The following is a 22,610-nucleotide window of genomic DNA, read 5'->3' on the forward strand; positions in this document are numbered from 1 at the left end:
AACCAAAACAAACTTCTTGTTCTGGGGTTGAGAACTCAGCCTAAAAACTTGTCTCCAACCAGAGACTGGAGAACAGTCTCAGTCCTGGAACAAGCTGCAATGAGCTTTAGCACAGGACTTCCCATAGCTTAAAAGTTCAGGATGTGCAAAATAAAACAACCTCTTTTTTCATCTTCGCCCTCATCCAAGGCAAAACCAACTTCAATTTCACAATGAAATTTGGCAAGCAACTAGTCAGAGAACAGTCTCACAAGGCATGCATGTTGGCCAATACAGGATATGTTACTGCCCTCTGTCTCACAGCAAAACAAAATCCTTTCAAGGAAGGATCCTCTGAATTCAGATTCAGGATACACATTTTCTTCCCTTTTTAATTCTGCCTGAGCAGGTTAAAATGTGTACAGGAGAAATTCCCAATGCAGAAGGCTGCGTTTGTGGCACTTGTTTGGTTCAGAAAATCTGACTTCCTTGATTACCTGTTTGTATTTTCGGTAGCAGCGCTGAATGACGGCGGCAGCCACCTCTTGCTGTTCCCGGAGTGGACGACCCTGCGTGGAAAAGCAAAGCAGCAATCATCAGACTGCACCAAAACAGGACAGCGCTTTTTAACAGCAGCTTGCAGGGCACCAACTTCCAAATCCCTCCTGCTACTGTTACATGGTCTGATCCACATCTACACATTTTCCAGAAACATCTCTACGTCCAATTCACGTAAGAGAGAAAACCCTCAAAACTGATCCCTGAGCTGAGCATGCAGCCTGCCAGAGCTTGTACTTGGAGGACATTTTTGAGTGCTGTGCCAGCACAGAACACATGCTACAACACGGGATACTCTCCCTGGTACAGCAGATGCTATGCAAACACCAACGAGTGGATGCTAGCAGCACTGAAAACATTACGACAGAAACGACTTTTTTTTTTTTGACCTGGGGTGGATATTACCCACGTGTTATTCTGCAACAAACTGTACTCTCACATCTGACAACGAAGACGTTTTATGTTCTGGCCACGTACCTTATATTTCCTGAAGACTGTCTGGACGAGTTTGGCAGCTTCATAGAGCTCTCTCTGCTCATGATCAGACAGAGTTAACTGTGCAAACTCATTTTCTACCTTCTCGCTGGTGGATGCACTCAGAAATTCAGACCAGTCTGCTGCCGAAGGAAGGCTGGGTTTCTCAAAAGCTATTTCACTGATGGGTGAGCCTGCAGGGCTCAAGCTGGTGTTTGAAGAAGGGGTCAAGGGTTCACTATACAGATTTCTGAAATACCAAATCACAGGAGGAGTTATTGGTTCAAAAGGAGCTGGACTGGCATCACAGACAAGGAATTCAACATTTGTGAGTTTAAGGGAGAAGCTCAAGCTCTCCTCTGCCTCTCCAACCAACATCCTGCATTTCTAAGCCTGCCTGTACTGCACTGCATGGGTTTGGCAGGAAAAGAAGTCAGGAGTCAGCCCTTGTGGCATTATTATGATTGTGCTACACTTCTCTCCTGCACGCACTTCCATTCTTCCATGAATGTGCAGCTGTGCTGGCAATGATACATTTGTGCATGAGTGCACGCCTGGCTGGAAGCGCCCGCATTAAGTGCCACTGAGAAACAGCATCTGCAGCTGCCCAGCACGCAGCCCACCTAAAAAGCCCCAACTCACACTGACCTTATCTGTGCAGCACTCGGCAGATGATCGACATCAGCAAGGTAACTGGCCAGCCAGCTCATCGTGGTGCTCATGGCAGCACTCTCTGCTCTCTCCACCTGCGGTGACTCCATTGGCACAAAATTCTCCCGCTTGATCCTGTCAGGCGTAGCTTCAATAATGTGCTCTGCAAGTGTCATCATGTTCACCTGGGGGAGAGGAGAGCAAACTTTTGCTGCCTGGTAACAAAAGCCTTGTGTCTGTATGTGACAACCCAGCTTTGTGCCTCAGAGAAAAGACGTGCCGCTCAGCACCGGAGAGAAATCCTTAACCAAAGCTCACTCACTTTCGTCCCTTCTGAGGGTTTCACACTCCCCAGACCATGTTCTCACCGTGTGGGGAACCTGAGAGGTCTGGCGAGAGGTACGTGTCAACGGACAGCTGCTACCCATCAACCTTTGTGTGTGGGGTGGAAGGACACCCTCTGACAAAACTACTCACTGACCTCACCACCACCGCAGTGCTACGGCTGTTTACCTGCAAGTCATCCATGTGGCGCAAGCAGTCCTCATCCCCTACATTGTCCCTATAGGACAAGAGCTCTGCATCCACCAACTCCCTGTCAGCCAACATCAGCACATTCATCTGTTCTCGCTGGCGTAGCCGATGGCCCACAGCGTCCTTCCCCAGCGCAGGGCTCTTCTGGCTCCCCACCAACTGCACCGCAGACACACCAATATAAATGTCTTTTGGGTTCCATTTGATGCCCGCTTGGCTGCCAGAGCCCCGGTATCCAGCCGCTTCTGGGATGTGCTGGGAGAGCTCCCGGCCGTAGTCCCTTATCCCTTCACTGGGGCTGATTGTCTCAGTGGTGGACTGCTTGGAGCTGGAGTTCTGCTTCCTGACACTTGGCTGTTCCAGGCTCAGTGCAGTGGAAAGCAGCTTCTCTTGCCGGGCTTGAAAATATTCAGGGCTCAGCTTATGTTTTTTGGGTGCAGGGTAATCTTTCTGAGTCTCACTACTGTAGTAACTGGAAGGTTCTGATCTTGGTCGTCTCAGCTCTGAAAACAAACAGATCAATGGTCAAGTGAAGTACGCAACAGGTGATTGCTGTAGAAACAACTTCTGCTGCAGAGCAGCAGATGGAATTCATGCTGTGCTCTGCAACAACCAACAGTGTATGCAAAGGAATCAACACCCAAGGAGGATTTTATCCCAAACATTCTTCAGATACACACATCTTCCTAAGGCAGACATTCACTCCTTTTTTCAGTATTTACGTAAAAGCACGGAGCGCATAATAGAAAGCCCGCAAAAAATAATTAAGCACGGACAGCAAGGGCTACAGCTGGCATCAGCCACCCAGATGAGCTCCTTGCTCTAGGATTTTATGTATCACATATTAGCAAACGGTGCCATTGGATTTTTCTTACCCGTGTTGGTACTGGAAATCACAGTGACCCCCTTCTGAGGCTCTTGAGAGGCAATAAGCTCACTGTGCCACTGGGACACCCAGTTTTCTGGGCTGGAGTCGGTGCTCGAGGGGCACTGAATTCTGGGGTTTTGTCCAAGCTGAGTTTGCTCATCACGCTGCAGCTGCTCCAAGCACTCTGCCAGCTTCACGTGGCCCCGGGACCGGGCAATTGCCAGCGGCAGCCTCCCAAGGGAGTCAGGAATAGAGATGGCTCGGCGGTCCCACTTATACAGCACAACAGCTGCATCCATGTGGCCCAGGGCACATGCCCACATCTGAAAAAAACAATTGACCCACTGTGAGATTTGTTATTTCCTTCTCTTCTGAATAACGCAGTGGAGTCCTGTCCTCAGGTCACAGAAACTTGATTAGCAAACCATGACATGCATCATCAGCAAGAGGCTTTTACAGATGTCCTCTACAAACAAAAAGCCATAACAGAGGATTAGATGCACACTGTTCTCTCCATTAAGTGAGAAACCTCCATCCACCAAATGAAGCTGACAGTTTCTCACCATCGAGGCATTGATTTTTAGCTGTGTCAGGCACACTAACCTCACTGCAGAAGAAGAATGGCCTCAAACAGAGATCTCTGAAGGTTGGGAACAATACAATCAAACACTCTGCTGTTGTAAACTGGCACTTCTGGTTCTACCTGCTTTGGCATTTTACTTAAGCTCTTAGTCATGATTTCATGATTCCAACAAACAAGATACCGTGATGACTTTACAACCTCTACAGCAAAAGAGGAAAACTTGAAAGAAGGCACAAAAAGGCCTTAACCCCAGCATGACACTGGCGAGTAGACGTTGGGTAAAAGACAAAACGAGAACCACCTGTCTGTCCCCTGCCCTCACGTTACTCAATTACAAGGATTTTCGACTAGAAATTAGGAAGAAGTTCTTTACTGTGGCAAAGGCTGCTCAGAGAAGTGTGGGTTCCCCATCCCTGGAGATGCGTGACGCCATGGATGGGCCCTGGGCAGCCTGATGGAGGGGTGGAAGCAGCCCATGGCATGAGGTTGGAACTGAGGGGGGCTTTAAGGTCCCTTCCAACCCAACCATTCTATGATTTTTCTGTCAGGACTCTCACACCAAAGCTCTCGGAAGATGGTAGCACCACGTCTTAACATTCGCGCAGCAAGGACATGCAGGAAACATCCACTCTTCAGAGTGTAACATACATCAAGAAAATAACATCAGAAAGGACTCCAGAAGGTCCTCAGACACCTTCAGAAGTTTCTGTCTCTGCTGCTTACCAGGGGGGTGCAGGAGAAATGATCCACATTCAAAGGGTCAACTTCCAGCTCCAGATCAATGCTGTCTGCGTGTTTGGTGCTGCAGAAGAAACAACAGAACAAATGATGCTCTGTAGACAAGTTAGGATAATTTCCTAAATGTACAGCTTTACCCAGCACATCACACCACTATGAAGTGGCCACATACGTGCCCACGACACACATTTACTACACATGGTATATGTATATATAGAGACTGTAAGTACAATACATCCAGTAACTGCTCTGTCACAAGATACAGGTCCTCCCAGACAAGGGGACAGGAAGAAGTTTGGGGACTTGGCTGTTTGTAAGGGACACAAGGCACAGTTTGTAAGGGACAAGCAGAAATCCGGAGCAAGCAGAGCTTACATATGTTTCCGTATGTCTGTATTGATACCCAAGAGTCCAGCAGGCCGGGTCTTACCGCCATTTGATGAGGGTCTGGATCAGCGTAGCATAGCCCTGGGCAGCAGCTAGGTGGAGCAGTGTCATTCCTCGGAAAGTCTTTGAATGGATCAAGTGTTTGGACTTTGCCCAGCAAGCACGACTCATCATCTTCTCGCACACCACCACCACGCGGCTCTCAAAGCAGCTGCCCAAGGTTCCAGTCCCAGAAACGCACTGAAACACCACACACAGCCCATGTTAACCACGGAGCAGAGCTGTGCTTGCCCTGAGCAGGCAACTTTCAGAAGTAATGAGACAGTGGCAAATGCGAGTGCAAGCCAACTGCTCTTAAAGACATCCACAAAGAAGCCTCGTTGCTTAAAAAGAAACAACTACACTTCGTTCCAACCCCCGTCACATGCAAATGCTGGTAAGAAGCCATAAAGCTGCTGTGACTGGGCACAGCAGGGTCCATACCTGCACCTGCGTTCCTCCATTCCCACTCCCATTGCTCCCGCCTCCTACTCCTTGCTTGTGCTGCTGGGAGCCCGTCATTTCCGCCATTCTCCTCTCCATCTGCTCGAGGCGCTCCAGTATCGACATCCTGAACTGGTTATCTGGGTTGAGGAAAGGCAGAATAAGGGCATTTCCATAATAAGGAAGCTCAGCTTTTCGGCAGCCTACTGTGGAGAGCCACAACCAACCGCCCTGAAAATCACAAAGGAGATTTGCTCCACTTGGAGCACAGGCATGAGTGCCCTGCAGCATTCTGCCTCTTCAGGTTTGAATACACAAGTAAATCCTGAGCAAATGGAATTGTTCAGGCAGCATCTCAGCAGAACCACATGGAAACACTCTCAGTTTTAGAGATGATCGCTCTGTTTTCACAGGAGTACTGAATTAAGCTTGGCTTGCCTCCTAAAACCATGCAATAATGGCACCTGGAAGAAAAAGACTGCTTTGCTTCCTTCTGCACTTAGAATAAGAAGCTGTTTAAAAGGTCCACACTCCTGGCCTGACAGATGCACTTCCTTGGACAACTTCAGCCAAGCACCTGGTGCAGGATTACCGAAATCTCAGGGGATGGGCGCTGATAAACCAGGAACAGCTCCTGCAAAGCAGAGTCGTGCAGTCTGTGCACAAATCTAAAGGATGCGTTAATTATTTTCGCCTCCCACCGTAAGCCAGCACTGTGATGCAGCTCGTATTGCTTGAACAGTGGAGTGGGGAGAATGAGGTTTAGCACTGCATTAGGGCACTGCTAAACTGAGGCTGTAGAGATCTACTCAGCAGAGATCTCAGTGTCTGTATCCAGTCAGTGCAGCTCGAGTGCTCCACAGCAAAGCCCATTAGCAGCAATGGGAATCTGTGCATGACAATTAAAATGTTTTTATTGGGTTTTAAAAGAGAAAGTCCTGTCTGAGAGACCTGCTTATGTGCAGAGCCCCTAGCAGCATGCTGTAAGAGTCCCTGCCCCTCAGAAAGTTGCTTCACGGCTTCCAGTAGTGTAGTTTAAAGTGTGACAGACTGTCAGTGATATCCTTAAAAAAACTGCCACGAAGGTAAACCAAAGGGCACAACTCCCACATGCCAGATCCACCCGGATGGCCTCTGTTTAGCCCAAGAGTCGGGCACCAATTAACTCTGAGGAATGAAACAAAGCAAAGTCTCCCGTCCTTCCCTAACCATTTGTCAGTGAGATGTCGGCTCTGACTTCCCAGCCATTAGATAACAACAACAACAAAGCATCCATCCCGGCTGTGCCTTGGCAGCAGACATCAGCTCAGCTCCAACACAAATATGCGGTAATTCAGCACTTTTGTGGCTGTGTTTGAGCTGTGGGTTGGACTCGATGACCTCCAGAGGTCTCTCCCAACCTCAATCACTGACCCGCAGTCCCACCCGGGCTGCCCAGGAGCCAGGATGACAGGAGAACGCCGCTTCCCACTGCAGCCATCTGCCTAGCTGAAAGGTGCCTGTTATCGGTGCCCGATTAACAGCTCGGTCGCCCTGTGAAAGCAAAGCCTTCGGGAAACGCCGTCATGCGGATGCGCCCTGACAGCCCCACCTCCCAGCTGCAGGCAGCGCGCAGCAGCGAGCGGAGCCGCGTTGCTCAGCCAGCCTTTGTTCAGGCAGTGCTGCAGTGTGCTGCAGTGCAGTCCGCTCCTCTGCCTCCTCCTTCCCATCGCCATGCACAGCACGTACGCTGCAGAGCCCGGCAGCGACCCGGCGCCGCTGAGCCATCCCTCAGCTGAGGGCTGTGACACACAGCTCCCGTTGTGGGGACACGGCCACGTCTGCGGGCAGCAGCTCCGTGCGGCGTCCCACAGCTGCACGGTCCGGGCTGCCAGCACTCGTGCTTTATTACAGCTGGGAGGAGCGACGCAGCCCAGCTATCGCATCCCAGCCACCAACCTCACACAGACAAAAGTTCCGTATGCTCAGAAACAGCAGCAGAAAACGATTCCCATGAGATACAACAGTAGGCAGTGCAGACTGAGATTCATATTGATATTTATGTCATTTTTCTTTACTAGCTCCAAACATCGTAGAACAGAAATGGGACCCCAGGCCTGTGCCCATCTTCCAGGCTCCCCTCAAAGGACTGCAGTCTCGGTGACGAAGCTCCCCTCTTCCTGCTCACATTAAGTGCTTCCCCACACCTCCTTCTGCCAAGTCACCAAAGGGACGACTGTCACTGTCCCACTGTCCCCAGACAGAAACGAAGAAAGAGAAAAAGGGAACATTTTTCAGGAAAGTGTTTGAAAACAGCTTCTAATTCCTATTCAGACACCCGGGCAGCACTCCCAGGAATCACTTAGGACAGCACTGCCTGGTTTTGGGTAGCAGAGGGTCTCTGTTGGATGCAACAGGAGTCTGAAGAACAGATATCAGGAATTCGAACCTGTAACCCTCAGACTCTTGCTGGGACAACAGTGTTTTCCACGGCTAATTGTCAATCACCGCTCAGTCTAAAGGCAGATCAGAACCATGCTGCTATTAATAAAGAGGGAAGGGAATGAAACCTTCTGGAGCTTCAGCACGGAGCCAAGGGAGCCCTCCTAAAGGCCAGCAAAGGCTGCTGCTATTTTTCCAGCCTGAACTGGAAGGCTCCAGGCAGCAAAGATGGAAATGGGATGAGAATGCACAGCAAGTCTCTATGCTGCCCATTCTGCAGGTGACGTAATGCACCACCTCAGCACAGAACAAAGACGCAGCTGACAGCAGTGGCAGAATTCTTTGCATACAGTCAGCACAGCTCCCGCACTGCTGAGAAACCAACAGAGCTGCAGAGAGAACCTCTGTTCCCATGGCAGACCCAAAGCAGCCCTGCTCACAGCGCTGCTGATCTGCAGCCGGCTCCAGGACCTGCATGCGTGCAGCTGCAGCTCCGTGCAACCATCAGACCCCACACGTTTCCTTCTGCTCAGGACCCTTTTAACCCCTTAGGGAGCACCGTTCTCTAAGCTCCAACTTTGCCAGCTTCAATCTGAACGTTATCACCCCTATAGTCTCCATGTCGGGATTTGCCGGGCCGTCTCTGCACAGACATCAGAATGTTGAAAACGCAGCGTGCAACGATACCAGGAAACTGCCATGAAACATCACTGCCCATTTGTGTACCTGGGTTCAACATGCTGATTGCCAGAACTGATTATCAGCCAAGTCTCAGCAAGGAACACAGGATGAAAGTGCAAATGAAAAGGGGGGGGAGGAAGACGCAGTAATTTGTTTTTACCTTTACCAACGTCTGCTTTACATTGCAATAATTAACAGAAGGGCTGTAAGCACCACAGAGGATGTCCAAGACCATTTATCCTTTATTATTTCTTATTCTGCTAGGCAAATCCTTGTGTTTGGGCTCACTTCAGGGGCTGTGGGCAGCCAACACTTAGTATGCAAGGAAAACACATCACCACTGTTTCTACAGTCTTATCTTTCATCTCCAACAGGGGTCTCGTGGCAAGTACCTGTGCACTGAAGGCAAATGCTCAACTGCACATAAATCAAGTTGCCAAAACAGGCTTTTCTCTGCCTACATTATAGAGGAAATCTGAGCTGTGTAAGATTCCCTGCACTGGAAGCACCAAACTTCTAAACGCAGCAAAGATGGGTGCAGACCCCTGTGCTGCCCAAGGTCAACCTCATCCCATGTACTCTCACCTCTTTAAAACCTGGGGCAACACAGATCCAAATACCTTCTGCCAATGTAACATAACTTACAGACTGAGGGGAATTTGTGGGTTCTTCAAGGCTGTTTCCAACAAAGTTGATGAAAACGACTGCAGTTCTGTATCTGAAACACCTCATAACTTACAGAAAACAACCTGAACTTGCAGTCTTCTCTGGAGATTATTATTCTTCAATTTTAACCATAAAAGTCCAACTCTGGAGGCCATCACGTAACTCCTGGACGACACATTAACTTAGGACACCTGCTCCATTGTGCCACAAGGCCGTTTGCACTCCTGGTGCTCTCGGTGCTCATGGAGGAGCGAGGCACTGTCCCATGGGTCACAAACTTGGAAGTGCAGCAAAACTCTCCAGAGCGGTATTTCTGGGCAGGGGTTGGTCCTGCTGAGGAGACACAGCTCCAAGGCATGGCATGGCACTGCCACCCATCAGCAGGAGGGGCGGCAGGAGCTGCTCAGCCAGAACCCGACCCACACAGAGATCAGTCTGAATCTACACATACGCACCCTGTGTTAGAAGGCAGCCAACACAGCACTTTCCAACACTTCCCAAGTTTTTTCCCCACGTGTGAAGGTTACGGGGTCACTACTGGGAATGCACGTGATTGCTGATACCAGGCGGGACAATCTCCCCGCAGAACTACCAAAACCACACAGCCACACTGCTGCCCAGCCACGCCATGCCACCAGCAGTCAATAAGATGCTTAAAGGATGGAGCTCCCACACTAAATGACACAGGGAAAACAAGAACCAAACCTGGGGTAAACACCTTGTGCTGCAGAAAGCATTCACAACTGAAGTGCTCCCTGGGACAGCACACACTTCCATCCCCACCTTCTAACCCAAGCCCTGTCCTAGAGACAATTATTACCCAAAGTATTTCATACTGGCTACACAGAGTGGCAACAGTGTCCCCATTCGGTGGGCAATGGCTCACACTGTGTCTCTGAGGGATCAGCACTGAGCTGCTTTTCTCATCTCTACGTGCTGCTTTACTGGACAAGTAAAGAACCCAAAGGCAGTTCATTACTGCTCCCTTCCTATCTTACAAATGATTGGTTTGTTTGCGTGTAACATCTTGCTCGGTTCCTCCGTACAGTAAAAACACCAAACAAGTTGAAGCATCGGCTTGACCTGCTTAGTTTTTGAGGAGTCATCGCTGTCTGCCAGTAACATCCTGGTTGGGTCTGTTTAACGGTGGAGCTCACAGGCAGCGATCTCGACCACCGAACAAAAGCACTTACAATTTCTCCTTAATATTGTACAATATATGGACAACCCTGCTAGTCAGGGAGGTCACCGTCAGGCAGAGAGAAACGCCACAAGTACAGGAAAACACAGTTCACACTGAGCCAAGAGACAGGTGAAGGTCTGTGGCACAGACTCTCTGCGTTGTGCCATTCCAACTCAGCCGGAGATGGAGGGGCAGGCTGACTTTCCCCCCTCAAGTGCCCATCTCTGTCCACAACCTCCGTAAAGCACTTCCCAGCTGCTCAGAAATTCGCCGTGCTTTCCCACAGGTGCCAACACCGGACGGGACGTGCAGGAAGCACCCAAGGAGCCGCAGCTCACGGCACGCGGCTCATCGGCACGGCGGCGCTCGCAGCGTCTGCCTCCTCCAAGAGGGGCTGCAGCAGCTGCGTGCAGAACAACACTGAAACAAACCGACCCGCTGGAACCGGACAGAGAAAAGAGGCCGAGATCTCCGGCACCGGGAGCTTTTGGAGGCAGACATCTATCCCGTTTGTCCCATTTCTCAACTGGGAGTAGCCCAGATGGTCTGAATTCCCGCTCTTCCTTAAGAAGCGCTCCGCAAAACGATTTTGGGAACAGATGTGCCTACGGCATCCCCAGCTCCTCCGGGAAGGTCTGGGCCATCCCGTTCGTCATGCCCACCCAAATGGGAAACCGCGAGCCGGAGGCACTACGGCGCGCTTCTGCACGTGCGACGCTCCCGCGAGCGCCGGGCCGGGAGCCGCGCCTGTCCGTGACGGCGCCCGGGGAGCGGGGCAGAGGGAGGAGGGCACGGCGACGGACCGACCCCGAGCAAACGCCGCCGCGTCCCGCAGACCTTCGCGAACGGAGCGGCGATCCCCGCCCTCGGACACTGACCTGGGCGCCTACAAAGGCATCGGCGGCGGCTGCAGCCCGCGCCCGGCGGCGGGGCAGGACGGGCCCGGCTCTGTCTGCCGCGGCTCCCGCCGGGCTCATGGCACGCCGGCAGCCAGCCGGAGCTCCCCGGCGCGCCGCAGCCTCAGCGGAGCGCTCCCCGCGGCGGAGCGCGGACCGGCGGCGCGCAGGGACATGTTCCGGCGGCGGGAGGAGGAGGAGGCGGCGGCGGGAGCCGGAGCGGAGCGGCGGGCAGAGCTGCGGCGCGGGGCGAGCACCGCCTCCGGGCTGCGCGGGGATGCGGCACTGCGCGCTGGGGCCGCCGCTCCGCGCCCCGACGGCGGCCGTCCGCCGCCCCGCGGCTCTCCGCCCTCAGCCCACGCCGGGGCCCCTCGGCGCCGCCATGGCGGGGTGCGGGATTCGGGCCCCGTCCCGCGGCGGCGCTCAGCGGCGGCCCGGGGCTGCGGCGGGCGAGAGGCTGCGGCCGCCGCCTTCCATTGTGTGTGGCGGCGCGGGCAGCGGCCCGGCCCTGCCCTGCCCTGCCCCGCTCCGCGCCGCTCCCGGCGCCGCCGGGCCCCGCCCCGCCCGGGTGACATCACCGCCAGCACCGGGCTGGGCGCTGCCGGCGCCGAGCAGCCGAGCTCCGGCACTGCGGCTCTCATCCCTCCGTAGGCGCCCCGAGGCCGACGTACGGAGCTAAGAAACGTTAACGCTTTCTTCGCGTCGTTAAAAGCCAGCGTGAAATCCCCGAGAAGCGCCGTGCGTCCCGCGGTCCGGAGCCGTCCGGGCACCGCGGCGCGTCCGCCGGCAGCGGTCGGAGCCTCGGGACGGGCAGCAGCCGCAGCGCTCCCATCTCCGCGCCTCCACCGCAGCGAAGCAGAAAACAGCGCCTGGGAAACGCAGTCGGAGCAACAGAACGCAGCCTTAGAAACAGGTGTGCGGGAGCTGCCTGGCTGTTCGTAAAGGGACCAAAAATGCAAGTCTCAATAAAAATACGGAACAGATAAAGCCTCCACGCATCTTCAGACCTCAGCAGTACGAGCACACAGCGCCTGCAAGGTCGTGTTGTCTCCATCTCACACGCTCCCATGCTAGAAACAGGCATCAGGTCCAGGTGAACAGGATGCCATCAGCTCCGCACACACAGCCTGCAGGCTGCCTGGGTGCCATGCATACATCCGTGTCACACCAACAGCACCGAGCCACCACACTTCTGCATCTTCCACCTGGGAAAGGCAGCCAGAGCTCGCTGAGCACCAGCGGGCTGGAAGAGCTGCCTGTGAAGCTCCCTCCTATCAGTGCCATTCAGTTCCCAGCACAGCTCTGCCCATCCTATGCACACCAGAACCTTCAGCTCCCTCACGTTCCCCACCCAGATTTTTACATTCTCTTTGACAATTTAACTTATTCCTTCACAACTTCCTTCCTGCAGGTGCACAAGCACAGCCCCAAGGAGCACTCATTGTGGCCTCCTCCAAATGCCCCATCACACCCCATGCCAAGGAAACGCCGTCTCTACAGGCGCCTTTTGAAAGCAGCAAATTCTGCAGTGGGAACAAACACACTGGAAGCCTGTACTAAAAAGCCTTTCTCATTTGCTAGCTGTCACTGTAAGACCTCTGCCCTTCAGGTCAGAAGGGGTTTTGTTTGCTTTTCATCTGTCTCGAGAGTGCTTCTCTACCGACAGCAAAGGAGAGGAAGCAGCAGCAGCAGCAGATCGTGCTGAGGTGCTGTGTGGGCACAGGGGGATCTGCTGGCACTGCTTGGGGCAGGAGGAGCACCAACACACGCCAGTGAGCAGACAGATCCCTTCATGCTCCTTTTTTTCCTGCTGCTGAAAACTTGGAAACTTCAACAGAGCTGTGATTCCTCCTGAAGAAAAGAAGCTGAAGTTAAAAGGTTCCGGGTATCTGCAGAGCTGAGAAAAGACAGCTGCACCTCAGCGTACACCTCCCCTGCATAGCATGCCTTTGTCTTTATTTTAAGGGGATTTGGGGATGACACCATTTCTGCAGTACGGTGGAGTTTGTTAACCCTTAGTGCTCACACAGCTGAAATATTTAAACACAAAAGAACTCAGAGTGTTCCTTTGGATTAAGTAGAAAGGATATTAAAATCCTGGTCTGTATTTTGGGACTATGGAGAGTCCTTGGCATCCTTCCCTCGAGACAACAGAACCGGCAGTAGGACAAGGATTTAATGCAGTGCAATTAGAAGCAAACAGAGCTGATGAGGATTTGTGTATTTATTCTGCTGGTAGAATCAATTCTCATTAGCTTATAGCTAAACTAACATCTGTACTCTCTGAATAAAAGCGAAGATGTTGCTTGTCCACTAAGAAGAATGTCATTTGCTGCTTTCAGAGCACCGTGCACCGCGACAGAGCCTTCTGATAGCTCATGGTTCATAGAATTCTTCAGTCTTTTTCCCTGAAGGGCCTCTGCATTGCAGCGGTCCTTTTCCTTTTTTTTCCCCCCGTTAGCGATGCCCTACTTTGTTCACTGCTGCAGTCCCCCTCCCTTCCACCACATCACAGCGCTCATGGAAAGCCTGCCCGCTCCCCAGCACGCAGACAACACAAGCAGGCAGCACTCAGCCACCTTCTGCAGCTCCTCCAAACCACCAGCACTGAGGGAACGACCAAAGGAGAGCTTTAAGATGCAGCCCCTTTGCACGCCGTGCTGGAGAGATGGCGCGATGCGCAGGGACTGCTGGGCTGTGTGATGGCTCACAGCTGCTGCCGGCACAGAGGAAGCATCTAATTGGTGTCTTAATGAGAGCAGCTTTGTCTGCCTAGGCTTCCCAGACAGAAGGAGGGAGCCCACCAAAATCCCTTCAAACACCACCTGACGACATTTACACACCTGCATTAAGCTTAAAACTATTCAGTATTTCTCCTGTTGACGTCAATCCGTTCCACATATTTGCCCAGCCTGTCCAAGTATATGCAGCAATAATAACACGGTAACACACATTTCAAATCTTTGTGATTACAGCAACATTTTGAAGTTAAGCTCCTATCAAAGTAATGCATCCACAGCAGATTTCCCAGAGCATGCAATTCTGTGACGATTCTGTGACTGAATTGCAGTTACTACGTTGGCAGCTCACGGACAAAATTAGGTGAGGTTAATTGACTGAGCAACAAACAGAATCAGTATATTGGCTCATTACTGCTCATCTTCAGTACGGCCCTGTGCAAACAACTGCTCCTGTGATTTCTTTTGTGTAACACTTTGCAACACTAACATTAGTTTCTCAGCAATGAAATCTCTGAAGACTCAGGATCTGACCCTACAGTATTTGTCTCCTGTATAGAGTAGAGAAAGCAGGCACTTAACAAATGGGTCACCTAACACGAACATATAAGGACTTTGCTAAGACTGCATAAAATGCAGTGCTGCAGCAGCTGACTCTCTGGTGAAAAAAGATAAAAGCAATATTGCTTGTTCTTTTCCATCCTATCATGTCTGTTAAAACGAACCAGCTCTTTTCCTTAAATCTCCTTGCTCTGAGTTGGAAGCTGCTCCAGCAATCACACTCAGGAAGGGAAATGATGGCCCTGCCCATCATCTTGTTCAAATTGTCACCTTGGCGACTTCTCAGACAAAGAAAATCAATGAATTTCACGCAGTAGTACAGAAATAACAGACCAGCCAGCAGATCTGTTGCCTCCTCGCAGGCTGTACTGACTTCTCATTTTCTCCGATAGCTTTTAGAAGGAGCACCAGTGAGCACAGGTAAGTGTGGATATTCAGTTCCTCCAGCCTGCTGTTCCAGTCTCCCATGTTCTTCTACTGTCTTTCTTCCCATCTCTCCTCTACAAAATGCATTTCAGGGGTATGCCCAAATGTAACACTTGCAGGCACAGCTATCACATAAATCTAAAGCCCACATTCCCATCCCTCAGTGCTGACATCAAGTTAACAGAGTTCTGTTCTGATCACTCACGTTTTTTTCTGTCAACAGGAAGAGGGCTTTGATTAATGAATGCTGGGCGACAGACCTTCTGCACGACACAGCCTCGGCCCTCTGCATCCCTCTTCCACACCAGAGGCTGCTCCTTTCATTCACAGTTCTACCGTCTGGTGAGCTTAGTTAAAGAATATCATGCACTTCTTACCATCCAAAGACAGCCAGTCATGCTGGGAGGAAGGCAGGGTTGGCAGAGCTCTGGCTTTGTATTCAAACACCACAGAATTGGAGATGATCTGATTGTTGAAGGCAACTTGCAAAGTCACGAGCCCAGTGTCATGAGCTAAAAGAGAAGAACAAGTGGTGAGACAGTGACCTCCCTGCAGAAATGCCAAAGTATGACCCTGTTGGTGAACTCCCCACAGGCAGCCTGACAGCAGATGAAATGAGAGCAGAGGGTGCACTCAGCAATGTTTTTGTGACTACACAACTGAAGAGTCCAAAATGTCAATCTGCATTTTAAAACAGGCAGGCTTTAAAACACATTTAGGAGCCATACAATAGGTTCTTTTGGCATGAGGTAGGATCACATGTGCCCCAAAATTAACCAACTTCACAGCATTTCAAGTAGCAAGCTAGGGCCCAACAATGAGGGTCAGTTATTCTGCATATATTGAAAGTCAGGAACTTCCTCCGAAGCCACCAGCTGTAGGAGAGCCATTCCTTACCTGGGCAGTAGCAGCGCAGTACTCCTGGCTGAATTAAAGATGCAGGCACTGAGATCTGATCAAACAGACAGCTGTAATTATTGCTGGCTTCTTGCCATGGACCAGTGATTAGAACTTTCACTCCTCCCTACAATGAGCAGAGGGGAAAAAAAGGAAGCATCATGAAAAAAGCCCTATCCAGAGAGGACCGTGCACTGAAATGGTTGAACCGCAAACAAAACCACGAGGGCAGACACAGATCTTTGGCACCAGTAGCCACCAGCACCCCAGCGCTCTGCAGAGCTTGAATATCTCCATCCACCTGCCCTGCCAGGACTGCTCTGCTCACAGCAGCTGCTGCTGCAGCCTTTGGGGACACCTCGTGGTGTGCCCTTCTTTGGCCACCAAACCTTACACTGCAGGAGAAATGCAAACACTATTCCATCACAGAGCATCTCTGTTTCTCTTCGCTCACTCTGTTCCCTCCTCCTGCTGGCAGTGATACACCTTGCACTTTACTGAGCACTGAGAAATTGGTTAAAAAAGGAAGCATGGTCACACGGGGTGACCCTGAAGGGGCTGTGCAAAGCAGGGCTACGAAGGAGTCCTTCAACCCCAACTTTAGCAGCTTGAGCCTGTCCCAGATCCCTCTCCCTGCCCTGACATGGCTCTCAGCAGTGCTGTGTCAGCCACACGGCCACAAGGCTTTGGCACCCGCCTCTCCTGCTGGTGGGAAAGGCACCAGCTGCATCCAGCACGGATCTGCAGAAGTGCAGTTGAGTTCCTCCCGCAGTCCTTGTGCCTTCTCCCTGAGGCCCAGTGTGGAGCTGGGCAGCACCGGGACACTCACCATGCCGCAATGGGAGTGCTCCTCTTCTCACACATGTGAGCAGGAGGAGACTGCAAAGCTGTGAAGGACGTACACCTGACAAAGGATAAATACTACTTTGCATCATTAGCAAGATCCATCACTGGCAGTTCAGTGCAGTGAGGCTGTGCACAGCGCATGAGGCCATCACGTGGAAATACTTGGCCTTTCAATGAAACAAAACATCTCTGTTCAGACGTTTCTAGGTGAAGAAAGGGCCCTGTCAGGGTGACAGAGTGCTTAATTAAAAGTACACTGAGACATGCAAATGGCTTCGGATGCTCTTTCTTCTAAGAGAAGAAAAGCTTTAACAAAACAGTCATTGGAGCTGTTATTAACAAAGCAAGTAAGGATAAGGCAGTAAATGTTAAGGACTAAAAGCCCTAACTTACCTCAGGGTAAGACCATTCTGGTGAATAATCTGTCACCATGAACAAGCGCCCACTCTGCTGTAGCAACCCCAAAGTGCCTTGTGCTGCAGCTGCCGAGACCACCTCAGCCACATGCATGTATGCCATCGTGCTGGCTCCATTCTCTGTGCTGCTGAGCTGCATGTTGGCTTGCTGAGGACTGCAGCAAGGAATGCACATTTCAGCCTGGTTGTAGGTTGTTCTGTTACTGTCTTCAGGCTGAGAGAGTCCGGCACTGTCACCTGACACCAACTGGTGTCCATAGAGGGCATTGCTCCCACCTTCCACAGATATGAAATCGTTAATTAGATCAGAAAACTGGTTGCTGAAGGAGATGTCAAAGTGGTCCAAGTTAAGCTCCATGTTGGAGGAGTTATTTAAGCTGGGATGGGCCACAGGATAGAGTCCTTGTACCATGTTTCCTTGGAGAATAGGGAGATTGTTCCCATTCCTGATACCTCCATTGGTCTCAGGTTGCAAGTAGTGTTCTGTGCTGCAGGCTTGAAGATCCCCTGATTTAAGTAGATTTTCATTCCCTTCTGCCTGCTGGGAGGTCTCCATGGGAACTTCAGCTTCTGCAGTCATAGCCTGGAAGTTTGCTTGGAACTGCATGAGCTGGAGAGAAGAGGTGGACTCTATTCTGGTTTCCACTGTGCCATTGCAGTTGGAAGTGGTTTGGGATGGGGACTCTGTTTTCACACTGGGGATTCCTATTGTATTCACAAATGAGCCACTTGTGTCATTCAGGTTGTTGTGGGTGTTTTGCTCAAGGGGAAGAGGTTTGCTGGCATCCTGCAGAAAGAAGCTGGGGGAAGGGGTCTGATGAACATGAGGGCTCTGGACTGTCTGATTGAAGCTGGAAGAATAGTCCTTGTTGGAGTCAATGGCACTGAAGTCCATCTGCTCCAAGGTGGTACTTGGGCTCAGACCTCCTCCGGATGGAAGCAAACCTGAACCGGTAGTGAGGGTGAGAGTGTTAGATGCAGAAGTGGAGGAAAATGCTTCTTTGGACATCTGTTGTTCAAAAGACGTGTCCTCCGTTTTAATTTCTTTAGTGAGGGTTGTATTGAAGTTGAAGCTACGTTCCGTGGTGGGTGACTGCCTTATGTTGGTACTGATGCTGTCACCTTTCATACCCCCTCCACCATAAGTCTGCCCTTGCTTGGGGTTATTAAGAAAACAGTCTGGGTCAAAATTCATGGTGGTTTCTGGAATTTTTCTATTTCCATCTAAAGTTGTGGAGAGCACAAGTTCCTCGGAGACGGTGCTGGGAAGCATGGACAAGCTCTCTGAACTGGCTGTTGTTGGAAAAGCAAACTTGTGTCCATCAGAACTCACAGCAAGCACCAGCCCTTGTGCAGCTGCATCTGAGGACAGAAGGTGTTGATTCGGGCCGGAGGTGGGTGACATGGTATACACAGCTTCACTGGTGACTTCTGACATAAATACTGTGGCACTTTGTGACAGGCTTCCCATAACTGATGCTACAGCCATGCTGGACACACCAGTGACTGCTGGGCTATCCGCCATATCTGGATCGCTATTTAATCCACTGCTGATGGACACAGGAGAATTCTGGGTTGTGTCAGGGACTTCAACCTGGTTGGTGGAAGAAACCTCGGTACTGTTTTGATGGAGCAACACCGGTTTTGCCACTTTGCCATTCCTCTTCTCCCGGCTGGAGGCCTTGCCATGACTGTGCTCGTTCTTGCCTTCAGAGACATCGTTATTTTGTACCTCTGAATGAGTGCTGTACCCACCTGTCCTTGGTTCGACCTTTGGTGATATGATGCGATGTTTGGCACTGTTACACTTGTGATGCACACTGCTTCCTGCCCCTGTGCCAGAAAACAACACTGGTCATTCAGTAAGCACAAAATTAAACCCATGCTGGTTGTCTATCTTACAGCTGTAGTAAAGGAAAGCCATGCTTGGGTGCTTGTGTGAGGGACGGAGAGAGCAAGCGCACATACTAGAGAGCAAGAGGCACCGTGGAAGTAATTTCTTGCTCACGCCACATGTACAGCTCCCTCTCCATCCAACACGTAGATCCATTGTGCACAACAACAAACCTCAGAACAGGAACACGTGCACACTTAGCTTCACCACACACAGCACCTACCCTCACCTTACTTCCTTCTGCCCTGATAACAAATGAAGAGGAAAGGAATCAGCATCTGTGCCAAGTTTCAGAGTTATTTAACGTGGGTAAAGTCTGCAAAGCAAGTCTGTCAGCTATGGCAGACGGTTTCTGCCTTGCAGGCCCTGTTCTGCAAATCAGGAAATCAGGCAGTCTGAAGTAAACTGTTCTTTCTGGAAAGTGTCCTACCCACAAACTCCAGTGCAAGAATGCCATTTGTTGCTTAAAGAACAGCCCAGCCATTGAGGTGTGCTTCTTTAATGGATTCATTTCCCTAGAATGAGGTAAGAACAACAATTATTGCACTGTATAATGATTAATGGGGAAAAGAAGCTCCCTGTAGCTAATGGCTACAATTATGAATGCCATCTTCTGGGCAACACAAAGTGTCTGCATAGGCACTCTAATTTGCCAACGCTTTTGTTCCTTGCCCTTGAAGGGGAACTTCTCTTTTATGCACTCAAGATTTGAATCAGGTCACTCAAAGTAGTTCAGGACAGCGCTTTTGAGACTAAATGCAGTATTAAATCTCTCTATTCTCCTAGGTATAGAGACCAACAGGAACATGAGAAGCTTTCACACCGCAGTCTTTGCCTATGACTGCAAGGAACTGGGGATGTGTGTGTCAACGTGCCAGCCTTTACAAAACAAAGTGATACTGTTATGTTAAAAACCAGGCGGCAGACTTAGCACAAGACAAAACATCAAAGGGAAGCATAAAAGGATTCGTGTTCAGATCTGCAAACCTGGATCAAATGCTGAGCCTTCAGGCTTGAATTTTAATCCAAACCCAGGTATTTCAGAGGTCATCATTCTTACTTAAAATCTCAATTGTATAACACAACTGCCCAGAAAAGCAGAAAAAATAAACCCTTTGAAGCACAGACAGCTTCCCTTTATAAATTTCTCTGAAGACTAATTAATATAAGATATATTTTACTTGACCAAAGTAGTAGGAAGGGCTGGCTATAAAGCAGATGAGATGGAAAAAAGAATCATTCTGCTTCCTACTTGCTGTGCAAAGCTCTAACACTCAGGATGCTGTTTCCTGCCATTCTAGTCTCCAAACAAAAGACCATCTTCTTTAACAGGAGAGAAATCTCTCATGTCTTCACGGTAATTAAATAAAACCTCTCTTATTCCAGTGCAGCCTTGTAAGTAACCACCTGAGCCCATCTTCTCCAGCAAGGAGGGCTGCAGGGCAATGGTTTCTGAGGGTAATGTTGGCAGAACAATAAATTCTGAAGCATGCAGAAGAGAATGCACCTTTCTAAACAAATCTCATACTGAGGGCACAGTACAAAGTGTTTGCTGTTTTTTCGTTTTGTTTTGTTTTTTAACAGAAATTCCAGATATTTTTTTTTTCCCTTAAATCTTCTATTGCCTCTGCACTCATTGGGTCTCAACATTTCACAATACAGCATTTTTAGCATTTTAGTGGTGCAAACCCCATTCCAAGCCTGGGTTAAGCTGCAAGCACGTTGTGCCTTCCCGTGTACTCACCCAAGGTACCAGTGCAGAGACAGTTGTGTGTCCGAGGCTGCGGTTTGGTCTGGTGACTATCGAGGATCTGCTGCACCAGCTGCTCCACTGAGAACCCTGAACTGCTGTTTCCATTGCTGCACGTCCACTTAATACCATGAACTGGAAAGGGAACAGGAAAACTCATCAGGAACTTCAAAAACACACCAGGAAACATCAAAAGTCATCCCAAAAGAACAGCAGAAAGCCTTTCCTGCTGATTTTACTCAGAGCCGGTGAGACCTACGTAGAGTAACAGCAACGGTTATTGGTTTACCATTTTCTTGTTTCCTATCCATAGATTTACCAAATGCATTAAAAAACCCAGAAGCAACAACTGAGTACTCGTGCTTCACTGAAGTAAAACAATGCATTCCAAGGAACACTTTACATCCTTTCTTTGTCTTTCTCTAAGCAGTGTTAGGGGCACACTGTGTGCACACCCTGCGCGTGCAGTAGGGCTCTGTGAAGACCTTGCCACATGCTGGCTGTTGGCAGCACGGTTCCCACGGTGTTCCCCTTCCTGACAGTTTAGGTTTGAAAAGTTTTTTTTCACTGCCTTTGTCATACTCTGGAAAAGCAGATTTCTTCTAAAATCTAAAATACTAAACCAGAAAGCCCTGCCAAAGTTGAGTCCCACTGACTTCACCTCTCAATTCACAGATCCCTGCATAGTGGTGTCCACAAACCAATGGCATGGAATGCTGACAGCAGGGCTGATCCTCACCTCACAGCCAGGAAGACCTGCAGGCTCCCCACCAGCAAACTGCTTCATGCAAGAAAGTCAGAAGCAAATGAGGGCCTGTTCACAACACTTATTGACAAGACTGCCAGAGAGTAAAGAAGGCACGTGAAATGTCCTATTCTCCTCCTTGGCCCTTCTGCGTGTCATAAGCAGCCAGCGGGACAGGGCTCCTGGGTCTGCCTTTTTAATCACCTGTTGCTACACTTCCTCATCACCCACTGATGTTACACTGCCTCGCAGCATCTCACCTCACTCCACTTCTGTATTAGTGTGCATTTTTATTGGCTGAGATGAGAAACTTGCAGAAATGCTGTAGATAAGGTTTACAAGTATTTTTCCTCCTATCACTATTTAAAGTGTTGCACTTGGTTTAGTAATGAGTCCCTCTATACTTGCTTGACAACCACGTTTATCGTTATTGTACCCACCAGATTTTGCTTTATAGTACGCTCACATTTTGCCTTTCCTCCTAAGGCTCAGTGTCTGTTATGACGGGGAAGGTTCAGTTTACACATAGTTCCTGCTCCAGTTCCTCCACTCACATCCATTTTATTATTCTCAATGCATTATTCTGTCACATGTGACGTTAGGCTTAACAAGAAATGTTCAAACAGCAGCTTTGCAGAAAAAATAAAAACACTGAAAATGAGATTAAAATGCACTAAAGTTTTTAGAGTATTTTTTTGGCTATATAAAGTTACTGAACTGTAATTGCTACTGAGAAACTTAGCAATGTTATCTCTGGTTTCTTCAGAAATCATTTGCTGCAGAACTAAGCTCAGATGTTGCTGCGTACAGAAGTTCTGTTTCACAGCAGTACATCAGAGCTTGCTTCCCTCTGTGACTAAATCCAGTGATGACCCTGCATTAAAGAGAGCAAATCTGATCAGTGATCGTATCTCGTGGTTTGTGTATTCATGATGGTTCCTGCTGGACCTGAATCAAGCTGTGAGCTGGAAGCTAAAAAGCAACAGACAGTTTTATGGCTGGATATCTACAGTGCCATGCCTATTATTTTCAGGTCCTTCCACCGTAACAAAGTTCCATCGTGAGCCTATTGCAAGAATCAAGCAGAAGCCAAAGCTTTTGATCTTCCTGAACCTATCAGTAATTTTCACAAAGAAGTTCTCCAAACAACGAGTCTTCTTGAGAACATCCTATCCTTTTCTCAGTTTTTTTCGTGGTCTCCATGCTGTCACACAGCTCTCGTTTCCCTACAGCTC

The 22,610-nt window shown here is 49.9% G+C and overlaps 1 protein-coding gene across 11 annotated transcripts in view; it reads right to left on the reverse strand.

The window, feature by feature from the left end:
• The window catches only part of CAMTA1 (calmodulin binding transcription activator 1), a 227,757-nt gene that overhangs the window by 16,280 nt on the left and 188,867 nt on the right, over positions 1-22,610 (reverse strand). For all 11 annotated transcript variants that reach the window (XM_085242254.1, XM_085242255.1, XM_085242251.1 and 8 more), the window contains 12 exons: positions 20,625-20,765; positions 16,964-18,819; positions 15,725-15,851; positions 15,205-15,339; positions 5,256-5,395; positions 4,816-5,012; positions 4,371-4,449; positions 3,072-3,387; positions 2,176-2,699; positions 1,660-1,847; positions 1,015-1,261; positions 477-548 (listed from right to left, as the gene is read on the reverse strand). In XM_085242254.1, the coding sequence (XP_085098380.1) occupies positions 477-548; positions 1,015-1,261; positions 1,660-1,847; positions 2,176-2,699; positions 3,072-3,387; positions 4,371-4,449; positions 4,816-5,012; positions 5,256-5,395; positions 15,205-15,339; positions 15,725-15,851; positions 16,964-18,819; positions 20,625-20,765 (4,022 nt within the window). The remainder of the gene's footprint in view (positions 1-476; positions 549-1,014; positions 1,262-1,659; positions 1,848-2,175; positions 2,700-3,071; positions 3,388-4,370; positions 4,450-4,815; positions 5,013-5,255; positions 5,396-15,204; positions 15,340-15,724; positions 15,852-16,963; positions 18,820-20,624; positions 20,766-22,610) is intronic.

The sequence above is a fragment of the Meleagris gallopavo genome, chromosome 23, assembly GCF_905368555.1.
Source record: "Meleagris gallopavo chromosome 23, MGAL_WU_HG_1.1, whole genome shotgun sequence".
Classification (NCBI taxonomy): Eukaryota; Metazoa; Chordata; class Aves; order Galliformes; family Phasianidae; genus Meleagris; species Meleagris gallopavo.